The sequence below is a fragment of the Crocodylus porosus genome, unplaced genomic scaffold, assembly GCF_001723895.1.
Source record: "Crocodylus porosus isolate Cpor-Errol unplaced genomic scaffold, CroPor_comp1, whole genome shotgun sequence".
Taxonomy (NCBI): domain Eukaryota; kingdom Metazoa; phylum Chordata; order Crocodylia; family Crocodylidae; genus Crocodylus; species Crocodylus porosus.
Genome location: NW_017728926.1, coordinates 5,734,014 through 5,759,181, shown reverse-complemented (window position 1 = coordinate 5,759,181; position 25,168 = coordinate 5,734,014). Strand labels below are relative to the sequence as shown.

Below are 25,168 nucleotides of genomic sequence, written 5' to 3'. Positions count from 1 at the left end.
GCTGGCCACGTGCACATACATGATGCATATCAGTGACAATATTGGCCACACCAGCCAAAAAAAAAGCCAACGGCTGATAATGTTGCTTTTCCTTTTATTGGTGCCGATATCATACGGACTAGTGTATCAGTGCACCTCTACCTGCTACAGCTGCCCTGCAGTTAATCCCATGCTAAATATTTAATTCCTGTAATAGCTGCATTTTTAAATGGACATTTCAGAGCAGTTTAGGATTCTAAGCCAAAGCTTTCAGTACTTTAATCCACCTGCAAGACTATTACACTTCTATTAGAAACTGGAGAGGATTAAAATGAAAGTGACTGACAGCCTGTAGGGACTGATCAGCCATTACCCCATCTTTTCAACAGATCTGAACAAGGATCAAAATGATGTTGAGGAAAGGCTTTGTAAAGAAAGAGAAGCAGGAAAAGGGGATTGAGGACAGAACTTCAAAGCGAAAGAAATGCAGAATCTGTCCCACTACATTACACCCATGCTGGTTTTTCAAAAGCAAAGGGCAGAACATCTACAAGTTCACTGTATATTTCACCAATTTCTAAACTTACCTTAGATCCAAACATGGAGAACTTGAACCTGTCTGTACCAACAGCAGCCTCTCTTCCTTCAATGCAGACCTAAACAAATAAGCAATTTTCTTACCTGGCCATCTAAACATATAATCATGCAAGCTGTAAGGCAACAGCACCCAAGGTCATAAAGCAGTAGGGCCACTCAATATTTCCTCATGAAACAATTCCACTTGGTAAGGAATACATGCATATTTACTGGAAAAGGACTGTAGATGCTTCTGCCCCCTGATTATGGTACTTGCAGGAACCCAGTGTGTTCCAGTCCTTGCCTCCAGGAATATTCAAGTATTCCAGGCAAAATGGGCAGTTGCTAGGATTTCCCTCTAAAAAGTTAACCATTTCTTTGGACAACTAGGTTGCATCATTCAAGCCTAACAAGGACCTCTCAGACACAAGGTGAATGGCCATTTCTCTTGCTTCATTATTCCAAAAAAAAGCTTTCATCTGACACGTTTCAGGACCGGAGTACTACCATGGAAGGGGCACTAAACTATTAATAGTTTTTTGGATTGCTGTATTATCTCCACAAAAGAACATTGAAAGACATGGAATTCAAGCCTTTTGCTCCTTCACTTCACTAGTTCTTTTTCCGAGCACTCAACTTTGATTTTCAACCTATTTTTTCATTAAAGTTCAGTATTTCACCTTTGACTGATTTCAAGTCCTCGTTTTCAGGCATTAACCAAAAAGGGTAGAGTACAAGCTATGTGTTTCTGGAGATTTTCTTGTCATGAACGCTTACAGAGACATGAACACTTGGAAACTTGTGCGTATATTCTACACATTCAGCACTAAAAAGTGACTGAACATTTATTTGCCCTCTTCCCCAGAGATAAGAACAAATCCATTCTAAATCATGGGCAAGTGTTTTTAATGTTAGCAGTCATCTTGCCTTGACACAGTTTAAGAAGAAGGAAGAAGGAGTACTTACTGAATAACTGAATCCATTGCTGCTATTTTCTCAGCTACAATTAGGGATTCACTGTAGGTAACATCATTTAGGGCAGGGCCAGAGTTACAAGCCAATATGACCTGCAGCAGAGAGAGGAGTTTCACTGGTCGAATCAGCAAATACACAGCTGAACAAAGTAGTGAACTGGTTTTCTGATGTTGACTGTGGATATCAGTTAAGGGAGAGGTGGTGCAGACAGCATCTACATAAAATCAAATCTCTTTAAGGTTGAAATAGTTTTAGTGACCCCTGCCCTGACTGCCTTGCCAAATTATGGTTTTGCAATAACATGATCAGGTTTTTTGCACAAGTTACCCAAAGGAGAAAGACTGCACACACACGAATACCTCCCCCTCCCCTTTTAGAGCTCAGGTTTGGTATACTGAAGCAGCGGCGAGTGCCACTAGCGAGCCCTCCAGGCAGTTCTATCAGGGAGCACACTCACCTCTGTGCCGCTAGAGAGCAGCTCTCTGACAAAAGGGAAGACTCCTAAAATGATGTCTATTCCACTGTTATCTGCGAAAATTAAGGCACATTTGTGAGGGGGGCCCTCCTGTAAGAGAAAACCAGTGCATTCAGGATTAAGGTGCCAGTTCTTAGGTGCTCAGTGACTAATTTGTGATAACTATCTGCAGAGGTTCCAGTTAAAAACCCTAGGTTCCTTGAATCATGACGCTCATGGCATCATCACCAACAGGACTCCTGCTGGTTAGCTTCTGTTGATCAGGGGGTGATGCAACTACTCTGCCAGAAAAAAAGCTTGCTGCTAACCATATGCTGTATCCCTACTTGGGAATCTATCATCACAGTTGTTCCTGTATACTGATGGGAGCAGCAGCTCTGTAATATTGGCAAGCTCTTAGTAGCAGTGCAGCTCTCTTGCTTGTGAAAAAGACTATACTGGCAATGCTGAAAACAGAAAACCTATCCAAATGTCCAAGTACAGCAAGGTTTGCCTAATCCAGTAGCATAGCATTTCAAGCAGACTTGAATGACCCTAGTCCCTTAGGGACAGCTCCTTCAGAGTCGCGAGCAATTCATCCTAGGTCTGTCAGCCAAACCAAGCGTGGCAGTTAGACATGTCAGTGCCTGCTTAGGTCAGTCCTTCCACCCCTATTATTCTGGGCTGGACTAATACTGGGTACTTGGAGAAAAGGTGAGGGGGCAAGGATTTTGTAGAGTGAGATCTTTTATTGGATCAACTGCATAGTGGGAACAGATTTAGACAAGTTTTTGGATGCAAGATATTCGTCATGAGGTCATTAGAGGAAAGCTTGTTTCCTGTTTCTATGGCCCCTTTACATTAGTTCCAGTTTTAATGCTAAAAAACGTAAAACCCAAGCTTATGACACTGCGATTTCCACTGATGACAGTATGTTCATTGTGAACCCCTGAAATGATCCGGCTTTCTACCTCCTAATCAAAGCCACAATCAGGATTAAAATGTTAAAAAGCAAGGTCACAATAAAATACCTTCCAAATCAATAAACACCATATAAATGTGATAATTAATTAGAGAGCTTTTTGAAGATCAAAGTATACACCATTAAAGACACTGGTTACACTGATGCAGTTGAAAATGAGGTGATTTTTATAACTAATACATGCACCTAAGTACATGACTCACTAGTCACCTGGGACTAGTCATACCTTTAGTCGATCTAGCCACTCGTCATAGGAATCTTCTAGCCACGGGCGCTCTGTAGAACAGATGCAAGACTAGTGAGTTAGTCGTTCTCTTATAGCCACCTTTTCCAACATAGTCCTAGCAAGTATGTATGCACACAACCTGTGTAATTGTGTAAGCAGCACGAAACATCAGGACAGGGTTCTATGCATGTGCTTAGATATCAAAGAATTTGAATGCAGCGGTCTATTTTACTATGCAGTTACATAGTAATTCTGTCTGCTCAACAGGCTGTTGCCCTGTTAACCACAACACTGGGGGCCATTACACCAGTTCTCAGCTAGACCTAAGAAAACCCATCAAACCAGGATAAGCCATGCAAGATCATCCCCAGAGGCACACTATTGCCCTTCCTGGGCTAATCATGATGCCGGCTTCCTGTTTAGAGTTGCTAAGCAGGGAAAATAGTGTAGGACTATGTAGTGTAGACTAGAGAATTAGCATTCAGGGAAGACATGTAAGTGTTTTGCCAGATGGAGGAGGCAGGGGACAGATTCTTACCCACATATTGTACTAAGAAGAAATGGGTGCCAATACCTTTGAAACAGATATGCCAGCATTTCAATGTATTTGGGTGACTGCTAGACATTAACAATCTTAATGATTTTACTTAGCAGCACAATTCTTCCCCCTAGACAGCTTCTTTCCCCCCCTCTACTCTCCCTTAAAGTTGTCATAGGATGTTCCCTATACCTTGCAATTTTGACTTTGCTTCTTCAAATCCAAATTGTGTCTCAGACTCCAGAACACTGAAGCAGAAGAGAAAGATGAATGACACAGTGTTAGGCAAGGTTATCCTGTACTCATGTACTGTCCAAATAGCTTTTCAACCGAATAAACATGCTATACGAGTCAGGGATTTTATACATTAATTCCAGCACGTGTGTACAGAGACCCACTGACTGAACAATAGCTTCTTTGTATTAGTTTTAAAACTGAAAAGCTCAAAAAGACATTATACAAAGAGTTCATGGACTAAAAGGAAAAAACAAAACAAACAGACCTGCAATGATACATCAACACTGGATCCTAAGCTAAAACAGAACCTCCCAAAACCCAATCATGACTTGTTTTTTTATTCTCCTGTAGATGTAGTCACGCTTTGGGACGTTCAGAAAATGTTCTGCTTTACAAATGCTGACATGCAAGGCCCAATTTAGTTTTTGGTACTGAACAATTATTTACTGAATTTTATAATGAAAGTAAAGCCTTTAAAAAATAAATCGGTTTTAAATATACTGCGTTCTATTATAGCAGCTGGACACGGACGGAAGAAACTCCAAACAACGACTGGTGGTTTGGCTGACAGCACTGCTTCAAGAATATAAGACAACCTGGTTTAATTTTAAAAGATGTTGCAGAGCTCTGTCTTTATTTCCACACCCCTGCAGGCCTCTGCCTCATCCTTCACAGATGCAGGAAACCGATTCTAAGACGGCTCCACTCAGGAAGCACTACTACTAGTCTCTTTTTACATAGCATTTCCTGGGACAGGTACATAGGAGCATGTAATGCAGGGGTGGGCAAAATATAGCCAGTGGGCCAGATCCAGCCCACCAAGGGATTTTATCCAGCCTGTGGCAGGTCCCTTGCCCCCTTTCTCCCCACCAGGCCAGGTGCAAGGAGCAGGCCAAGCCACGGTGCCTGTTGCCGGTCCCATCTCCACGCAAGAAGCAGGGCTGGGGCAGCCCAGCAGCTAGCTGGACTCGCTTCCCAGCTTATTCTGGCTGCTGCTGTCAGTCTCTGCCACTGGACCCAGCCTTCTTGCCCGGAAACCTGAGCCCATCCACCCTACACCCACAACTAGGGGTGCCAGATGAAGTGGCCAGTCAAGTTATTCCATAGAGACCAACCCAAGATCCATATGGGCAGGGCACACTCAGCTGGGTGGATGGGATGGGGCAGGGAGAGGTGTCTAGGAGCAGGATGGGCAGGTGGGGCCACAGCTGGGAGTGGGATCACTGGGTGGTGACAGTGTGGGGCTGGAGCTCGGGGCAGAGCCCTGATCCACTGCCTGCACATCCCTGAGATGGTTGCTGGCTGCTGGTCCACAGGTAAGGGTGTGCAGAAAGTGGATTGTGGCTCTGCCCTGGGCCCCGGCCCTGCAATCCCAATCCCAGCCCCAGCCCCACCTGCCCAACCACTCCCAGATGCCACTCCCCATCCACCCAGCTAAACTCAGGGCAGAGCCACTTAGGGAATTTTGTTTTGGTGAGCTGTTGCAGACTTGGGGGTGCGGTGGGGAGAGGCTGCTGGCCCGGCCTGTGACAGCTTAGCAAAACACCTTAAGTGGCCTTTCAGCCCCAAATCATCGCCCACCCCTGACACAATGCACATCCAGAATGCCACCCAGCAAAATAATCTTGGTAGGTTACCTTATGGATTTCAAAGAATACTACTGTACCTATGTAGTCAAGCCCCTTAAGCTAAGAGCAGGAAGACACTCAAAAGAGGTTTCAAACTGGAATGTCTCTTTATAAAAATGCCTTATTGAAACAGGAGAGACTAAAGAATAGGTTTCTTTTCTAAAAATGTGGGGAGGAGAAGTAAAATATGTTAGGCAGGTTTGAACTTCAGCAATTACATTTCAGCCAAACATTATTTTAACTGATTAGAATTGAATCTCTTCAGGGACGGAAAAAGGGAAAGGAGTTATTGTTAACTATAATTGAATGTCTCAAAAAACATGCGTGCCCCATTGTTCACAAAGTTTTTCTAGGTTTAGATGGTGGTCTCTTCAGTATCAGCCCCACAAGAACAAAACCTTGGGACTCTGGTGCTGGGGAAGCAAAAATACTTCAAGAAAAGTCCTGCATATAACAGTAAAAGCTTAGACTGAGATTCTCATCGTCTCCAAACAAGCTCACTCCTCTCTAAATTATATCCCACTGAATGGATATGAAGCACATAATACCAAGACAGCTGTGGGTAGCACACAACAGCAGCAAGAACATAATATAGGATACTAAGTTAAGTGGAACACATACCCAGAGCAGCACTAATGATGTCTGCTACAAGCAAAATGTCCAGTGTCAATTGTGACTCTCTCCATTACTTCAGACATTCACAGTGACGTCTGCCAGTTTTAAGGGATTGGAAAGTGAAATTTGCTGCATTGCAACAAATCTTGGGAATAAACAACCAACATATGATTCATATGATATGAATAAGGTGAAATACAAAGTATTTGATTAAAAATGGACTGGTGTAGTAAATTGTTAAGAGGAAAAACAGGCTATTAAGCATCTTAAAATGGTTCTTTTAAAATGTCCAACACCTACTCGGAGACTGCTTTGGCTCCCCAGTCAAAGACATTCCCTGCGAGAAGTCCTTTCACCAGAGCAAGCTGCCTCTCCTTCCAGTCTAACGAATCCAAGGATTCTATTACGCCTTGAAAACATTTTAATGCTATGCCATTTTCTTTCTGCTTTATCTGAAAAAAAAAAAAAAAGAAGATGCAAGATGCTGGATTTACAGATGAAAAGTTCTTGCCCAGCACTGATTGTCTCAGTCCCACCTCCAAGCATTCTCCTCTAGGTTCGTGGCCTCTAAGGAACCAACGAGTTACTGTTCTCAGCCTGCTTAGCGTGAACAAGAAAAAGTCTTCCTGGATTCTAATACAAAACTTAATTCACGCCAGGGGAAAAGCAAAAACTTTCAGTAGCTCAGTAACTGTTACTTCTCTGGACAATGACAGGTACATGGATTTTAGTTAGCAGGAAAAGATAATGTTAAATAATCCATCAAGAACACCACTAACAAACCACCTGGGAATACTGCATTTACCCAAATATAAGACGACCCTGTAGTATTTAAGACGACCCCCCCTCCCAATAATTAGATTCTATACAATGAAAATTTAAAAATGTGTTATATTGTAAAATGATTGCAGGGTCATCTTAAATTAGTTCCCCTCAACCACTGTAGTGGGACAAGCAGTGGCAAGGGGACAAGCAGCAGGGGAGAAAGTAGAGAGTAGGAGGTGGAAGAGGAAGTGGTGGGGGGGAGCAGTGGTGGGGGAGAAAGGCTGTGGACAAGAGAGGCAGTGCAGCTTGACGCCTGCCCCTTACCCCCTGACAACGCATCCCTGCCCACAACTGCTCGTCCCCCCCTGTGCTTGCCACCACCACCCCATCCCCCTGCCACGTACCCTTGCTCTGGCTCCAGCAGGCTCTCTCCTCGCTGCAGCCCAGAGCATGTAGCATGTGTTTGCTCTGGCACTAACTTAGCCCTGTAGCAGCGGCAGCAGCTCAGACTAGGTCCGAGCAAGCGCAAGCGGGGGTGGGGAGGAGGAAAGTGGGGAAGCAGAAGCTGCAGGGAGGGGCAGAGAGTAACGACTGGGGGGGAGAGGGAAAACAGGCAGCAGTTGTGGCTCTGGCCCCAAACCCGGATCAGGGCCACAAGGGCAGCTGAAGCCTGCCATCCCCTGCCACCCAACCCCGCCTTGTACTCAGACTCCAAGATGAGGGTCCACACATTTAGTAAAGATTTAGTTTTGAACTGGCGTATGTTAGCCACAATTCATTTACAGGTGCACATGCTCCTATGGCTGCAAAACAATCTTTAACTTACATGTTTATCCATCCCATAAAGCAAGAAAGGCCTACCTTTGAATAGGGATCTGGAAAATTGAATTCATTTAGACAGTGTTCCCTCGTATCCAACAAACTCCTAACTGTTAAGGTGCCATATGCACTGAAAGGAGAGAGAGAACAAGTCAGCTACCTCACAGAACAGAAGAGAATTTTCCTGCCCTTCCCCTTGATCTTCAGGATTTGATTCCTGCAAGTGAACCCACAGATGCCATGTTACTAAACTCTTTATATACCAGACCAGTGGCCATTGGCTCTGGGCTCCCACAGCAGGGAAACTGCGACACAGAGGCGGCAGGTTCTTATTTCTAAGTGGAAAGGTTGGCGAAATCTTGAATAATACCTGAACGAACAATATCCTTCTTACCACTTTTAACATGAGATGCACTATTTTGACTCTTTCACTTTTACCATGTTGTAAAAATCAATTTTCTTAGTTTAATTCTAGCAGCCCTAAGTAGTTACACCAAATCAGTTAGCTAGGGTCTCACAGAGCACAGGAGATGGTAAGCTAAAATTCATTATAACATGAAGTTTATCCATGGCGATACATGCTCACTGTGCATATAAGGAGAGTGTGTGCAAGTACAGGAGTCACGGCAGCATGGTGACAATCAGCTGAGGCTGGAATCTAGAGAGGTCCTTACTTTAAAGGAGGTGATATGTGAAAAAAGTCAGACCACCCATCTGCAATACAGCAAGAAGTGGGGGCCAACGCTGAACTAAAAAAGTAGTTAGTATCTGCATGACTTGCATTATTCAAAACTCCCGAGCATCAGCTGCTCAACGTTTGGACTACGATGTTCAGAAATATATGTGCCTCTGGTTAGGTTAACTGACAGACAAACAAGAGAACGTTCTTTTTGGTCTTGGAGACCATCCTCATTTGACTTGAATTTCCTATTATGCAAAATATGGTGCTTCCTGGTCATAAGTGTGAACAGTTAGAGAAAGCTATTTGGTGTCTGCTAATAGCGTCTCATATTATCTTTAATGTTACATTTCGGATGCATGCTTTTGTAAATGTGGTGCGCATGTTACAAAGTAGCAGACTAACTGCTCCAAAACCTGCACATTAAAGCACATTTAATAAATCACATCCAAGTTAACTGTACTACCTGGAGACTACCTGGTGGGGGACACTTACAAAGGCTGCTGTCTCAGAGTCTGGAGCTTATTCCAGTACTTCTGTTGAAACTTCTCTGCTCGCTCGACTGCATCAATGGAGTCTGGCTGACTGGCTGCAGCACGTTTTGCTACCTGGCAGTGGAAACATGGAGATTGGACCGAAGTTGGCAACGCCTTCTACCTTCATTTTCAGGGTAATTCAAGAAAGACTAAGCAACTGAAAGCTCAGGCTGGGAAATACTTGATCTCTCTGCTGTAGTGCTCAGTCACTGCCACATCATGTCACAAAATAATTGCTCCCCCTTCCCCTCCAAGAATCTAATTTTAGTTAGAAGGAAACATGACCACAGGTTAAATAAAAAGTTAAAAAACTACTGCCTAACTTATTGAGAGAAATGTATTCTAGATAATTGCAAAAGCTTAAAAAGGTTCAAATAAAATATTCTAGTTTGCTGCAGTGTATTCAGATCATCTGTCTGGTTAACACAATGTTTAGTTAATTATTTTTATAGTAATTACATTTCTGATATAGATTAAGTTGATCACTGTGGATACGCTACTTTACATGTGCTAGCACTCAATGACCAAGTGAAACAAGATCAATTAAGAGAACTTTTGTGATTTTGCTTCCTACCAAGGCAATTCATTCTTGTCTAATTCACATCTGTTTAGACACATAACTGCATTGGGAGTCTTACCCCATCCAAAGCTTCCTCAAAGCAAGTGAGCCAGTATTTTCTGGCCATGGCATCGTCTGTGAGGTCAACTGTGTCAGGGATGTATGTGGATGAGTCCTTTAACAACGGCAGGTTAACAAGCGGTCGCTCTAACCGATCCATCTCGAACATATCGAACTAAGAGGTGATGGAATAAGAGAGAGAGAGATCAGATTTCTGAATTAAACCAATGCAAACAGGCCAATCCAGACGAACTGACCTATAACAGAACTGCCCACGAAAGTAACACTCCACAGTACTGATAAAGAACAAAAGGCCACGACTGTCAAGGCAAAGCATTAGCATCTTGAGGAGTTAGCAAAATCAAAATTGTTTTAGTAATACATCACTAAACTTGTTCTCTGCCTCTCCAAATCTCCTGATACTTGCTTCCAGTATCAAGGGCAGGAACAACAGGAGGGAATTTTCCAAAGAAGAATTCCAAGTGCCCAAACTTTGTTTAGAAAAACTTCCATTTCGTTTTAGCTCTTCTGGTTGTATGCTGCCCTTCCCTAGAAATGTCAGGCTTATGTACAGCAATGTTCAAGGGCAAATTTTCAAGAACAGGCACCACCAGTAGGCATAACATTCCACCTTGAAATCCCACTGTACTTGCTTCAAAACAAAGTAAAGCAGTCATCAATCAGAAGATGGCATTCCAACATTTGGATGATATTTCAGTGCTATTTGCAAGTCTGTGTGAATACCTAGACTTTTTCTTAAAATTTAAACAACAGATAACCTGTTAGGGATGAAGAACTGGAGAGACAAGAAGAGCATACCACATGCTGGCCTCAAATAGCAAATTAGACCAAGAGGCCTAGTAAACTCAGAAGTGTATTTATGCATTTGCCTGGCAAAACCAGAGGACACTGGAAAAAGTGAAATAGTTCAAGGAGCTGAACTAACTCCATTTACTGCTTTAGGCTTTAGCTATTCCAGTGATTACAGAAGACAGCTATGCTTTGCATTCCCTTTGACGTTTGCAAGTGCGTGGCTCAGTTTTTGAGCAACAGACCACTCAGTTCACATATAAAATGGATGGCACACCTGTTGGCCTTATTCACAAACATATATTCGTGCTCAACCTAGCAGATCAGCTGTGTATGAAAATAACTGCTGTGTAAGTGCATTGTCAGAAACAGGAATTATGGGCTTGATACTCGGCTGCTGTTGTTGGGTAATTTTTGGAAATAAAAAAAATGCCAAGCTGTGCAGCTACTTATCTGAGATCAGGAGCTGTTATATTTGACATGGGTTGAGTGTCTGCTCACCTCCAAACCTACATCAGTGAAGCAGCTCTCTTAAAAGAGACTGATTTTCTTCACACTAATGCCTGTTTCACATGACCACAATATGGGCTTACAAAATCCCATCTCTTAGGAAGTTCAGTCTCTTAATTAAAAACCGCACACAGGATATAATAGGAACTTTGTGAATATAACGACGTGACCTATTTATTGCTCGCTGGAATGGCTGTTAGTGTATATTTCAGTCTTTCAAACTGTTCTTTTTAGTTGGCATCATGAGATTTCTCCTTGTGCAACCAACAGAGGAATTCAAACCTAAAATATAGCATACAATGTACGTCATCTGGTCTAGAATTTCTTTTAACTGATCTTTGAGTCTGGATCCAACATGACAAGCCATTTAAATAAAAATCTCTCTGAGTATAGGATCATGATTGTGGCTGTGCGAAGCTTGGGTCCCCGATTCGATTCGGTGGAGATGCAGCCCAATTCGGCGGCTGAATCTCCGAATCAAATCAGAGTACCCTTTAATCTCTCCGAATTCAATCGGAACGCTCCAGGTCGATTCAGAGATATTTGGCAATTCAGACGTAGGCACAGCTTTGAATGTTTTTTCTACATACCTCTAGGTAGCAGGTGGCTCATGATCACTGTGGTGCTGGGGCGGACGGAGTGTCCCACAGGAGCGCAGGGGGCTCCCTAACACGCTCAGCCGAAGACCCAGAAGTGGACTGGAAGCACTTGTGGGTCTGCCAGGGAGAGCGTGGAGAAGACCCCCTGCAACCTCCTGGCTCGGTAACTGGAGCCTCCTGGGTCTGTGGGGTGGGGGGACACCCGGGATGGAGCATTCCACAGCATGTACTTCTGGTCCGCTTCTGGGTTTGCTGCCAAGCACACGGGGGGTTCCCCCCCGTGTTCCTGTGGGACACTCCATGCACCCCAGCATTGCAGCGATCACAAGCTGTGCCTGGTACCTTGAGGTATGTAGAAAAAAAAAAAAAAAACATTTAAAGCTGCATCCATGGCTGAATTGCTGATTCTCCAAATCGAATCTTCAGATCGGCCAAATTGATTCGGAGATGGTGATCTGAATCAACGTCCCCAATTTGGGCAAAATTCAAGTCGAATAGGGCCCACTTTGCACACCCCTAATCATTATTTGGTGTAACATATTTCACAGTGTATATAGGTTGACACACTGTGTAGGTCGACTCCCAGCTTTCCAATCTGAATAGTAAGGATTTTCATAGGCACAGTATACACGTTGGGGCCTGGCTCAACTGGTGCAGCCTCATCCCCTGCAAACAGTGCTGCTGGCACTGCTCGCAGGGGATGGGGCTGCACCAGCTGAGCGCCAAGCCTGTCCCCACCCCCCAGTGCTGCTTGCAGAGGATAGGGCTGGGCTCAGCTCTCAACTGGCACAGCTCCATCCCCTGCGAGTGGCACTGCCTAGGCCACTTGCAGGGGATGGGGCCACACCACCCAAGTGCTGAGCCTGGCCCAGTCTGCTGCGAATGGCACTGCCAAATGCTGAGCCTCGCACTGCTCACAAGGGACAGGGCTGGGCCTAGGTGGCATGCCCTCAGCCCCTGCAAGCCTGGTGCCGCTCGCACAGGATGGGGACAGAGTTGGGCTTGGCTGGCACTGCCTCATCCCCTGCAAGTGGCACTGGTACAGCCCAGGCAGTGCCGCTTGCAGGGGATAGGGCCGCGCCAGCCAGGTGCTGAGCCCAGCCCCGTGCCCGATTTTTTGATGTGGCATGGTGCATTAGTAGAGTTTGATTTTAAGACCCAAAATTGGGCTTCAAACCTTGATTTATACACCATGAAATGCAGTAATTAACAACACATTTCACTGCCTGCTCTGTATGATACTCTTTCTTATCCATGGGACAATCATCTCTTTGATTATAGCTGTAATCTTTGTTTGTAATGTGATTTTTCTGTGCAACTGGCAGATGAAGGAAACTGAATTTGAACTCAGGCACAGTCACAACATTTATTATCTTTGCACAGGGCATTAGTGATGGGTCAAGCTGGGGAAGCATTCAAAAGCGGCTTTGCAGGTTTTCTGCAAACAGAGGTTCAACAGATTCATTTTTTTTTTAAATGGAAAACTAGCCAAATATAGGATGCTACTTACTGAAAACTGGAAGGCGATAAATCAGTGTAGGATGAAGTAAAAGGAAAATTAAAAAAAAAAAAAAAAAGACAGGCATGAAAAGCATCAAACATGCTAGACAGTAAAATACTGCAGACACAGAAACACACACAGAGCGCCACAAAAACCCTTCAAGTCATTTTCCCAAAGCGTTTCAGTTGGCATGGTGTAAAAAAATTGGCATACGTCTACAATGCAGTCCTTCTGTGATTGGCTCTAACTAAAGGGCAGTAGGAAAAGGAAGTGGAGTGTAAAAATATCAAGAGCCAGAGGAAGAAGTGGAATTGTAGGAAGATTTCCTCTGCTTATGGCATGCTATGCCTGGGTGAGCTCGGAGTCCTTCTGGAAGTAACAAAAGGAAGTACTGAAGGACGGCACTGTAGCAATGTCACCATATGGCAATGTGTAGACGTGCCCCTAGAGCAGTGAGTCTGTGGTCTACCTTTGAACTTGAACTGCAGTCAAAGGGTAGGTTGTGCTGTTAATGAATCTTGCCTTGTGCTTGCACTTTTCTGCCCACCCATACATTTCTTCATTATTATCTCAGACTTTCAGCATTTCCATGCTTTTATGTGCATTGCCAATACTTCAAAGCAGCTCTAAGTGTTTAAGTGGCTGAGGGAAAACATTCTCCCCTTCAACAAAACAGAGTCAGCCAAAGTAGCAGCTGCAATCTGTATGTTAGGCTTGGTAACTGGATTGGCTAGAACAGGCGCAGGCAAAATACAGCCCCGGGCCAAATCTGGGCCATGAAGGGATTTTTAGTCAGCCTGTGGCAGGTCCCTCAGCCCATGTGCAGGAGGCAGCGCAGGCTGCAGCATGTGTGACTGGTCCTGCTGCCCCTGGGCACGTAGCAGGGCTGGGGCAGTCTGACGACTGGACTCTGCTTCCTGGCACCACCCTCCGATCCTGGCCCCGCCCTGGGCACTCATCCTGCTCCCGGACACCGTCCCCTTCAGCTCCATCGGATCTGCCTGGCCACGCACTCCCGGCCCATGGTGGTCCCAGGCTGGTCTCCATGGAGACCCCACCTGCCACCTCCATCAGGCAACCCCAGACCAGTTAGGGAGTTTTGGTGAGCTGTTGCGAGCAAGGTGGTTTGGGGGAGGGGTCCATGCTGACCCAGCTCACAGCAGCACATCAAAACTCCCTAAGTTGACCTCCAGGCCTGGGCTAGAAGTTATCACACCTAAATACATGGAAGAAGGGCTCAGTTCCTCCAGACTGTGTGTCAACAGCTTCAGCTCTTGTTCTCTGCTCTGGAATAATGTGTTCTACCATCCTGTCCCACTTATCTCATGCATCCCTCTGCTACTCATACCTTTCGTTCTCATGCTCCCTAGGTACCATCCTAATTTGATCCACCTATTCTTCCCTACCATCCTTAAAAATGCATCTGCCTGAACCTTTCAGTTCAAACAAGATAAAGAAAAGCACCCAGCACTTTAAAAATATGTATTAAAGTCCTTTTGGTACATGGCTTGGAGGTGGGAAGCGGCTGGGAAAGCAGGTGGGAAGCTGTTAGTTGTATTGTTTCTCAAGTCACATGCAGGTTTTAAACTGTGAATTGGGCAAGCCAGTGTTCGCTCTCAGGAAGGCAACAACTTACCGTGCCACTCCTTGTACGCTGCATGGGGCAAAGATCAGGCGAAGTGCTCATGAGGCCAGAACTCCCAGCATAATTCTCTCCCCAGCTGTACTGGTTGGGATCTGGAGGAAGAGAGGTAACAAGAGGCCATAAACCAATAGTAAGGCTACTTACAACTGTGACTGATTCTAATGGCAACATGCCTCCTTGTAAGTATATTTTATTTCTTATTTAACAGGTGAAAAATGCAAGGGAAACAGCTGTAGAAACTACAGTTTTTAATGACAGAACAACTTAACTAAGTGGGTTAACTAGTTTGGGGGGCAGTGGAAGGGGCTAATTATTTCTTACTTGAGGGAGGGGCCAGACAACCCAACCTTCATTCCTAGTATTAAAACTAGGAGTTAGAGAGCTTCCCTATCTTTATATAGCTCACAACAGAGCATCAGTGGTTAACTTTTCTGACCCTTCTCAAATTGCACACTTAGACCACTTCTCCTGATAAGAATGCATTAGTACAAGTTACCTGTACAAACTTCTTTAAAGCTAATTCTAGGAAGAAAAGGTTCTCATTTGATGGATACACTGAAGGCATGGTGTGCAGCAGAGGGCAACAGAGGAAGCATACTTGCTGTGGCCAGGGATTCCTAGCTCTGGTCCCCAACTTTACAGAACCTTCACCTACATACTGAACTTAAGAGTGTCTCTATTCCCACCCCCATCTCTAAATGGGTAGGAAAAGTCTTCTGAGGTTTAACTTGTGTAAAATTTCAAATCTGAACTATTAACCCCAGTATTGACTTGGGATTGTTCCCAGCCTAATGCACACTAACAGATTGAGTGGTTCGTCTGTACAGTACTCCCAGAGTGATATGACCAGAGGGGGGGCAGGGCAAAACAGGCAACCTGTAACATCTTCACTGAATTCACAGCCTGGCCTGACTGGAGAAGAACTGTATCCTAAGCCTAGCTGTTCCCTCTGCTTTTAAAGAGGAGACAGCTCTTGGCACAGATGCAGGAGTAAAAGCCAAAGCTTCTGGCCTCTCAAAGGGGAGCAAGGAAATGGTGTGAGGAATGTACTTGTCCTTGCCAGAAGAACAGAAGTGACCATTTAAAAACATTATGCCATTAATGCCAAATGTATTTAATTAGCCACGATTGACATGCAGCCTCCTGCAAGAAGCTTGGACGTCACACTGAAGTTTCAAACACAGCAGATACAGAACGTAGCAATGCTGTACTTACTGTCTTGTTCAGCTCCTTTTAAAAATGCCCCAATGGCTCCCAGGTAGCCTTCATGTCTCAGGAACAATGCCTGAACCTCTCCCTGCCACAATATGAAACATTGCATTTGGATGGCCCCTGATGGCTGGCATGCACTTTGTCACTAATTCACACTTAAGCATAATAGACAAACCGGCTTGAACGCTTTTGATATTTTATCCATGCTATATTCTAAAACATTTTAATAACTCGCGGGATGTTTGAAATATGCTTTTAGCATGTGCTACTGATACCCACCATCCTGACAAGGCAGCTCAGGGAGACACCTGGAGGAATACAGTGGTTTCTTGCTCTAAGATGGAACAGCTATGGAGCTGTAGAGAAGCCAACATCTCAGTACAAAAAAACACCGTAACATCCCAGGGTTATTCAGCTCCCTTTGCTCGAAAGGGCTTGAAACATAAGGGCATCTGGCAGTGCGCATCCCACATATTCTAAAGCCATTACCCTATTTTCCTTATCTTTCCTCCGTTTTGCTCACTATTGTTTTGCTGGCTTTCGAGATCCAAGAATAAGATGGCTTTTCCATGCAAATGTAGGAAACCTATATGCACTTTCCCCACCCTGATTTCTTCCCTCCCTCCCCACACCCACTCATTTGTCAGCACCATCCCCAGCACAACAAGAATATTCAGGGAGAATTGGGAATACTTCATTAGCAGCAAAGTTCCCATTTCCTCAGTAACAGAGGAAAATCTTAAGGGATTTGCAAGTGAAGAGACTAAACGGCTCCATTCTAACCTGAAGAACATGACCACTTGCTAGAGAGAGAGAGAGGACCAAGGATGACTTCATAACTCAGTCTAAGTCAAAAAACCTGTGCCCTTTGATAAAGCCTGCTCCTATTCTATAACAAGGAATTGTGTGGGTGGGATAGAACAAAACCCAAGATAAATGAAAACTAGGTTCATAAGACCCCACCTGGGAGCATTAAGAACAGAGAGTAGAGCTTTGAAGCCTAGGCATCCATGTGCTATTAACTTCATAAAAGCACCACAATGATGAACGCTAATCTTTCCAGTCCCTGCCTTGTGCCAAGCTGACAACATATATCAACTGTTGGCTTGCAGCATCATTTCCCAATCAAAAAAAACTTCCAGAACCAGGGTTCTGCACAAAGGGAAGCCATCAAAGTTGTTGGTGGGTTTTTTTTGTTTCTGAAGTTCTTTCAGATACCAGCCTTCCTTGAAAGAACGGCAGTCAGTATTTCTTACAAGATAATATTACTTGAGTTATCTCAGAGGAATAATCCCATCCTGAAAAAGGAGGAAGGAGTTAAGAGGGGTGAAATCAGCATAAGAAACTGCATCATCTCTACAGCAGGCAAAGGATTTGGTTTAAAAAAAAAAAAAAAAAAAAAAAATCAATACTGAACAGCTACAGGGCAACTGAGCTAGTTTAAGACAACTCAGACTCTTTTACACAACCTCTCTCTGTAAACAGCCCTTGATTTCCAAAAACAGCATGGCTCTAGCAAGTTGCCTTAGATCATTAATCATAGAACACCCCTTATGCATTAATCTGATCACATTTCCTTTTTGCTACACTTGAAACTAACAGCATATTAAAGTTTCCCAACAGATACCCATATGTGTTGGACTGCTCCTGGGGCAGTCTAATCTTCAGTACCTTGGAAAAGAAATTAATACTGTAGGTGATTGTGCGCATGGTAACTGGATGACCCCGAATAAAGAATCCGCCGAAATAGATTTTGTCTAGATTATGGAGCTTGGCATAGAGGCAGGCAAGCTGACCAATGTCATTGCTGATCATGTGCAGTAAGCTCTTTGCCATATCTTCTTTAGAAAAGTCTAAAAGAGAGAGCAAAGCATATTAAAGATGGCTGAATACCGCTTAAGCAGACACTCATTCTTATAGACAGACTACATGAAAAACTTATTCTTGAACTAGCTTCACTGGCTTCATTAGACTGACTAAAAGAGCAATGAACTTGGCTTTACAATTTAGGAGACAAAAAGGAAATTCAGCCCTCTTTACATACTGTCCATTCACTTTCAAAGGGGGATTAACACGGGTAATTTTATGGCACTGGGGCCTCTGTGTTGTAGTGCTTTTTTTGTTCAACAGAATGAGCACAACTTCTAATAAAAGAATGAACAAGCTGCACTGATAACTTTCTTCCCTTCGAAGTGCTTCATAGATTATATACAGAACACAGCATCATTAACATGTTACAGACAACAGGGAGGACAGAAGAAATTTGGTTGAGGATACTGTGGCAAGCCTCAAATCTTGCGTGAAGTGCCCCTTTGAGGGATGCTATAGGAAGGTAAGCACATACACTGCAAACTGCAGGAAGTCAATTAATTACTTCTTAGATAACGCGTGCTCAACCTCCACTTTCATAATGCCAAATCTTTGAACATGTGGGGAGCCCCAGGCCCTGCTCACTAGATCTGACACCTGATTCCAGCCCACAGGGCCAGGTGGGAGGGGTGCCAGGCCCCCGGGACCCAATCCAGCCTGCAGATGAGCCCCACGACACTCATCTGCCCAGGGGCCCAAAAGGCCCACTATTTTAGATGGCTTGAGGCTGAGGTCAGCCCTTCCAGGACTTGCAGGTTTCAGCACTGTGGGTGTTTCCCCATGTATGCAGCACATACTAGGACAATTAAATATCTAGGGCCTTCCCAAAGCCAATGACTGCCAGAGGTCTCTCTCTCCAAGGGGAGGCGGGGGGGGAAGGGGAAATCACTGCTGGTTTTTTTGAGTTAATACAAATATATTTTCTCCTTCCTTCCCCAAGTCTCTGCATCCCCGCCTCCTTAAACTTGAAAAGAAGAACACCACAATGCCCTATTTGAGCAAGGCTAAAACAGTTCCAATTTGGGACTGGATTCTGTGGCTACACTGGCTCCCCAACCCAAACAGGAAAACTCTAGAGCAGGCTTGATTATGATCAGCTGAGGACCTAGAGCACACTCTGCAAAGGACAAGTGGTACAGGGGTTTGCTGTAGCACAGGCGGCTAACCAAGAACACTCTCTGGAGTGAGAGAGGACCCTCAAATCTTCAGGGAAGGTATGGCTGCCTCCATTCCTCTCCACTAGCTAGAAAAGAAAACTGAAGAACTGGGGCAATAGAAACAGCATTACTTATAAAGAGCATCCTACACCTATGCATGAGATGGGCAAATTGGTACTGAATGTTTCATGGCAACAACATTCCCCCTCCTATCAGCGTCTGAAAGAGCGAATAGGAAATTGCACAATCAGGAAACACTCATGGCAATGAGGAAAGTATTATGAACTAGGAAGCAAGTCTCTGGCAAACCTTGTCTGTGTTGATACCTTTATCTGCTGTGGCAGATTTCCCAAAGCTGCTAGCTATTAGATTTCCACTTAGACCCAGAGTCTGGTAGGCTCCTCCATACACATCTTTCACCAGCATGTCTACATTTGTGTGCTGTCCCTTTGACGCAAGCTGTAGCAGTTCATCAAATTTCTGAGGAAAAGAAGCAAATACCATTAACTCCAGGTTTCTTGGATGGTCAGGAAATCTAATCCAAAAGCTGATATTTGGCAGCACCCTGTACTGAGCACAGTATTTTAAAAAAAAAAGAGTAACTTCTGTCAGTGGGCGTTATCTCAGGTTACTGGTCCCAACTACCCAGTGCACTCTTAAGGCAGAGCATTGCCACCTTTTATAACAGTCACTCGCAAGCAGACAGGCCCCTGATGATCAAAAGAACTTTCCCTAGAAGAGTGGACGTGAGACCAAGAGTAGGTTAAACTATAATCCAAGCTTATTTGCTTTTCACTTCACTTGCAGACAACTTCTGCCCAAGGATATCACAGGCTTAAACTAAACTATAATGTGCCACATCCTGACCTCAGATACACCCATGCAATCCCAACAGAAAAAGCTTAAAACTTCTATTCAAATGGGACTGCATGAGCATAAGCAGATAGAATCTGGCCTGTCACTAGACACTTTGGATTTTATTGCATTTCAAAAAGCAGATTAGCAAAAAAAAAAAACTTTAGCTCAGCACCCTTCAACTCTCCCAGATTAGCAGGATAACATGTTCCTAAACAAACCGCACTCATGCTCCTAAGAACAACGCTGGATAAACTTCATATTCATTCTCCTTTCCTTTTCCATCCATTATAACTTGAAGGCTTATACAGTTAAGCAACCCTTAAGACATCAATGCAAACAGAAGCCTGTCACAATTGTAGCCTCTCTATCAGCTATCTAGGATGGAAGTCTAAATGGATTAATACTACTGATCAGCAAGATCAGGTCTTTCTGGGTCAGAGAAAAATTAAAAATAATAACTAGCAATAATAACTAGCATCTGTAAAGATTGCCTTCTCAGAAGTAGCATCACTAAAAAAATATATCCTTGCAGTGGATAGGGCCTTGTCTGGGCTATTTCACTTTAGCTGTGAACGCTATTAAAATTCCACCCCCCACCCCCACTCTGAAATCCAGTATAAATGAAAGGACCTGTTGACACAGCACCACTCTTTTAAAGGGACAATATTGCCAATATGAGCTCTTCCCTTTTGACATTTTCTTGATGGGTTCATGATATGTAACCATATCTTCTGTGACACTGCTGACATTTAAAGATACTTATTTAAGCCACATGGATGTTTGGAGACAGAAAAACAACAGGATTTAATTATATGAGATAAGCAGAATGGCACCAGATCAGATTGTGATACAGCAGATTATCCTCTGGTAATCTTAAATGTCTTGAATCCCCTCAAGAGCAGGGGAGAGAAATGAGAAATCTCCCCAGCTGCAGATTACTGCAATATTTGAGCTCTTTCTTCTCTGCAGAGTAAGCATGTTAAACTTTAGCCTAGACTTAAAAATTGAAAACCAGACCAGTGATTCTTGAACACAAGATACACAAATAAATCAACAGATAGCCTGGATCGGACTGTACGGAGTTGTACCCAACCAGAAAAACAATCCTTTGGAGTGAGATAGGGAAGCAGGCAATCCAGTGTCTACAAACCCTGCCCATGAGCTTACACTCCACATGCTTTTGGCCTTTTGTCACAGGACAGGCATCCTATTTTCTTGTCTCATTTCTAATAAAGTTTACAGCTGGCACTCATGCACTTGCATTGCAAGAAGTGCCATCTCAACTCAAGGGCCCAGGTTAGCACCTTAACAGATAAGGCAGACAAGAATGGAATATTTAAGATTAGCAATATTAAAAAAAAAATAGTTATCATTTCTATACTATGATGTCCACGTAGGAGCAGTGGTTCTTTAAAGATTTGGAAATAAATGCTGTGCATAAGATAAAACCTGAATCTACTGGACTTCGAAGTGACATTTCATTTTCTGAAGCCAGGGGCCCTCTTTTCTAAAAGGGCTATGCAGTGTGCCCTGAAGAAAGTATTTCATTAGCACCCTCCACTTCTCCCCTTTCTTAAAAAGTAATCCACAATACCTTGGTTTTTGTGAGTAAAGCTCCAAGACCCCAGAAAGTGCCCCCTCCGATTGAGCTCCCTCCAATCCATTCAAACTTGTCCTCCATTTCCACCTACCGGTCAAACACAGTCATTTTAGCAAACAGTTGTACATATATTTGCAAATGGGCATACACCAAATTATACATATATTACACTATATAGGCAGCAAACAATGGAGCGGTTTAAGAACCCTGGCCAAAATTTACTTTGTGCCCATGAATGAATTGTCCACTTGGCTGCCCCTCACCAATGCAGAAGCGGATGCATTTCAATAAGAAATTCTAAAATTATCAGAATCTGGTTGAGTCATTAGAGGTTGTCTTCACATAGATTTGCACAGAGCAATCCTGATCCGACTCTCTGGGTGCTACCACAATACGATAATAAATCATATGCAATTACCCACAAACCAAAGTATATTCTCTGTTACATTTTCCTATTACACACTACATTGAAATTTCTCACTGCTCTTGTAACTTATTTTTTCCCCCCTCTCACCCTGTTCTGGCAACTGACTGCCAGGGTTTGTCTCTGTCAGTTTTTCAGTTTAAAACCATGACATTTACTGCAGACCAGTGAAAAGAATTGACAAGAATAATTCCTTTTATAGAGCGCCACTTCTTAGCCACTCTGAATATGCAAAGGGGTGATCAACCTGGTTTAATTAAGGGGCTGCTCTAACCACAACGTTACCAGGTAGTCCACTTTGTCTGTGATCATTTATCACTATTATAACCTAAAACCTTTTGATTTACTGCACCTATTTTTTTTCAATACCCCCGTGACTGTGGCAAACAGTATCCCCCTCCTCCAAAATGCCCATTTTATAGGAGACCCTGAGACAGTTAAACAGGTATTCCTATTTTGCGCAGCACTGAACACCTGTGGTGGGTTTGCTTTCAATAAAACAAAAAAATGTAAGAAACGTTGAAATTTATTCCTGTTTAAGATTTTAGACTTAAGCTCAGTACAGATATTGGACTGCTTTTCACAGGTTGTTGCCAAGTGTTTGGGCACTGTGCGTTTGTCATCTGCAGTTGCTGTATTAGCCTCTTCAAGCAGAGGATTATTTTAATGAAAGGGGATGGGAGGCAATCAGTGGGAAGGCAAGTACAACACCCTGAAGTGGAAATTAACATTCATGGGCTTCAGGCTCTTGGCAAAAAACTAGACATCACCCAAAAAAGACACAAAACATCAGTTTGATAAACCCCATTCAGGTGATGCTTTCTACAATTTAAGGACAGAACATTTTGTATACACTAAGAGTTAATCCCATTGTCTACTGGCTTACTCACCTTCACTATGGACACCCCAGAGCCAATGTTGACTAGCAAATAAGGGAAAATATTTGGATGATTTGTTTGAAACCGGAATTCAGTATCCGAATCTTTCTGGTAGGCAAATACTTCATGTGGTATATTTTTTAGTACAAAGTTACACCCTTTAATTAGGCAGGTCATTACATCTTCTTTATCCACCCTAAAGAGAAAGGGAAAAAGTCACACTTACAGAGTCAACTATACTGTTTCAGGAACATTATAAAAATCTTATTTGTAGCATAGATGGAATTACAAATAACCAAAAGCACAAGAAAGCAGAAAAGCCATCAGCACTTGTATTGGCTCAGAGATCTGGACTTAAGAGCTAGATCCATAAAGGGGCTAAAATGCCTAGTCCCCATGACAGAATTCACAACCCAGAGTCTGGCACCTAGGCCTCCTATGAGAAGCCTGAGGAACTTCTGTCATTTCAGGATAGGATTTACAATGATGAGCACAATGATCTGAGTCTTGCCTAAAGCAGTGAGTTAAGACATTGTGAAAATGATGATGCCAGGGTCTCACCCAAGGTGGAATATAGATCCTGGAACCATCTTCTCAAAGGAAATGCCTAAACCCTTTCTTTCAAAACACCACCACTCGAGAAGGTAGGGATAGAACAATACATCCTCCCTTTCTTACACAGCTGAGTGGTTAGGATGCATTTCCCACATCCTGAATGAGAGGTTTTGAATTTCTTCCAGCAAAGGACAACACTTAACCACATCTCCCACCTGCCAGGTGGGTGTACTAACCACCAGCCTGTGAACTACTAAGCAGTTAACTATTTATATGATTTGCATCTACTGGAGCAGGGATCAACATGCAGGTCTTTCCACATTTGACCCCTGCCAAGTGCCCTAATCAGGAGACTGGAGAGTCGTATTCTGTTTCTCATCTGTTCTTCGGCCAAATGGATTTTTAAATCTTTTCTGAGATGCAGACCAGCTTCAACAGGAAGGGTTGAGAATTTGCCCACTACAGACTAGCCTATAAGCTCAGCATGCACTAACTAGCCAATTAGTTCCATGTCATCACAGTGGAGTAGCATAGGCCAGTGAAAGCCAATCTTTGTGGCAGGCACGTTGAGCCCTGCACCCTCCTGGAATTCTGCTCCAATCCCCTTCCCCTGCCTGATCTGCTGTTCTGTTTTCTGCTCCCAGCCCTGTCTGCCCTTTCCCATATCTGTTGTGTACCATATACAGAGGTTGCCCATTGCCCACCCTGGCATAGGCAGTGCCTTTGTCTACCCTGTTTTAACCTATGGCACACTGTAAGGCATTATTGTGTCTTGTAGTTGTGTCTGAGGGTTTGAGGAAGCAATTTCAGTCACTCTCATGGGTAAATGATTGCTTGTGAATACAGAGGACTGGATTCCACAGTTCAGGAAACCCCACCAGTCCTTTGTTCCCAACTTGGTGGTTTTGGACTTGGGTGCCAGCATCCTTTTGTAGCTATAACCCTTAAATGGCAAGTAAATTTGTTCTGTATAGAAAAGTGGTGGAGTCAGAAATCTCAATACAATAGTCACCGAGACTAAAGATCCACAATTCTTGCTTACAATTCCTGTAAAAGAATTCAAAGCATTTATATAGTGCATCAACTCATTATTCTGCTGTGCAATTCACTCTGAGATAGTGATCAATTTTGGGGGTGGGGAATCCACACCACTCCAGAAAGTGAATCAGAAGCACTGCTCTAACAGAGAATCTCTAGCCCATTGCTGAAACGCTGCCACTCAAGGCAAAAAAAAATCAAACTGCTTAACTTCATATATTCATGTTACGTAGCAGACCAGGCCAGAATTCTCATATGCAACTGAAGCTTCAAGGAGTTGCAATGTAGCAGAATATATTAGCAAAGCTGGAGTTTAGCCAAGACACATTGTGTCCAATTTGCAGATAGATTTCTAATGATCTCCATGATGTGAAAGATGAATGAACTATACTGGCACAGACACCTATTAGTATGCTGAGGAGATTCAGTACCAGCTCAGAGGGAAAGTTAGCTCTTAATTAATTGACAGTGTCTATTCCTGTAGCAGTTCATCATTCCTTGATATCTCCCATCCAAGCCAAGGCTTGCTGATCTTGAGTTCCTAATGCAGGGGTAGGCAACCCCCTCCCGGGCACAGGTGCCAGAGCATGTCATGCGAAGGCATTTTGCTTGGCATGCATGCCTCACGGTAGAAAGCAGGGAAGGGGCCAGGGCTGTACTGCCACAACAAGGACTGGACCTCTTGCAGCTCCCCCAGTGTCCACCCTGGCACACCAACATCATACAAGTCATGGGTGTGGGTGTTTTTGGCACTCTGCCCAAAAATGGTGCCGCCCCTGTCCTAGGATGCAGACTAACCGTGGTCGGACCCAGAGGGTTGTGATTGATGGCAGTCACTCATTGTGGTGTCCTGTGACCAGTGGGGTCCCTCAAGGCTCTGTCCT

The 25,168-nt window shown here is 43.8% G+C and overlaps 1 protein-coding gene across 1 annotated transcript in view; it reads right to left on the bottom strand.

Moving 5' to 3' along the window:
• PANK4 (pantothenate kinase 4) overlaps positions 1–25,168 on the bottom strand; it is a 36,469-nt gene that overhangs the window by 3,064 nt on the left and 8,237 nt on the right. Inside the window, exons 4-18 of the mRNA XM_019541272.1 lie at positions 22,704–22,887; positions 21,384–21,476; positions 19,258–19,411; positions 17,577–17,758; positions 15,909–15,990; positions 14,685–14,785; positions 9,648–9,803; positions 8,969–9,081; positions 7,837–7,924; positions 6,511–6,662; positions 3,923–3,978; positions 3,193–3,242; positions 1,988–2,095; positions 1,522–1,622; positions 567–635 (exon numbers count right to left, since the gene is read on the bottom strand). Of these exons, the coding sequence (XP_019396817.1) occupies positions 567–635; positions 1,522–1,622; positions 1,988–2,095; positions 3,193–3,242; positions 3,923–3,978; positions 6,511–6,662; positions 7,837–7,924; positions 8,969–9,081; positions 9,648–9,803; positions 14,685–14,785; positions 15,909–15,990; positions 17,577–17,758; positions 19,258–19,411; positions 21,384–21,476; positions 22,704–22,887 (1,689 nt within the window). The remainder of the gene's footprint in view (positions 1–566; positions 636–1,521; positions 1,623–1,987; positions 2,096–3,192; positions 3,243–3,922; positions 3,979–6,510; positions 6,663–7,836; positions 7,925–8,968; positions 9,082–9,647; positions 9,804–14,684; positions 14,786–15,908; positions 15,991–17,576; positions 17,759–19,257; positions 19,412–21,383; positions 21,477–22,703; positions 22,888–25,168) is intronic.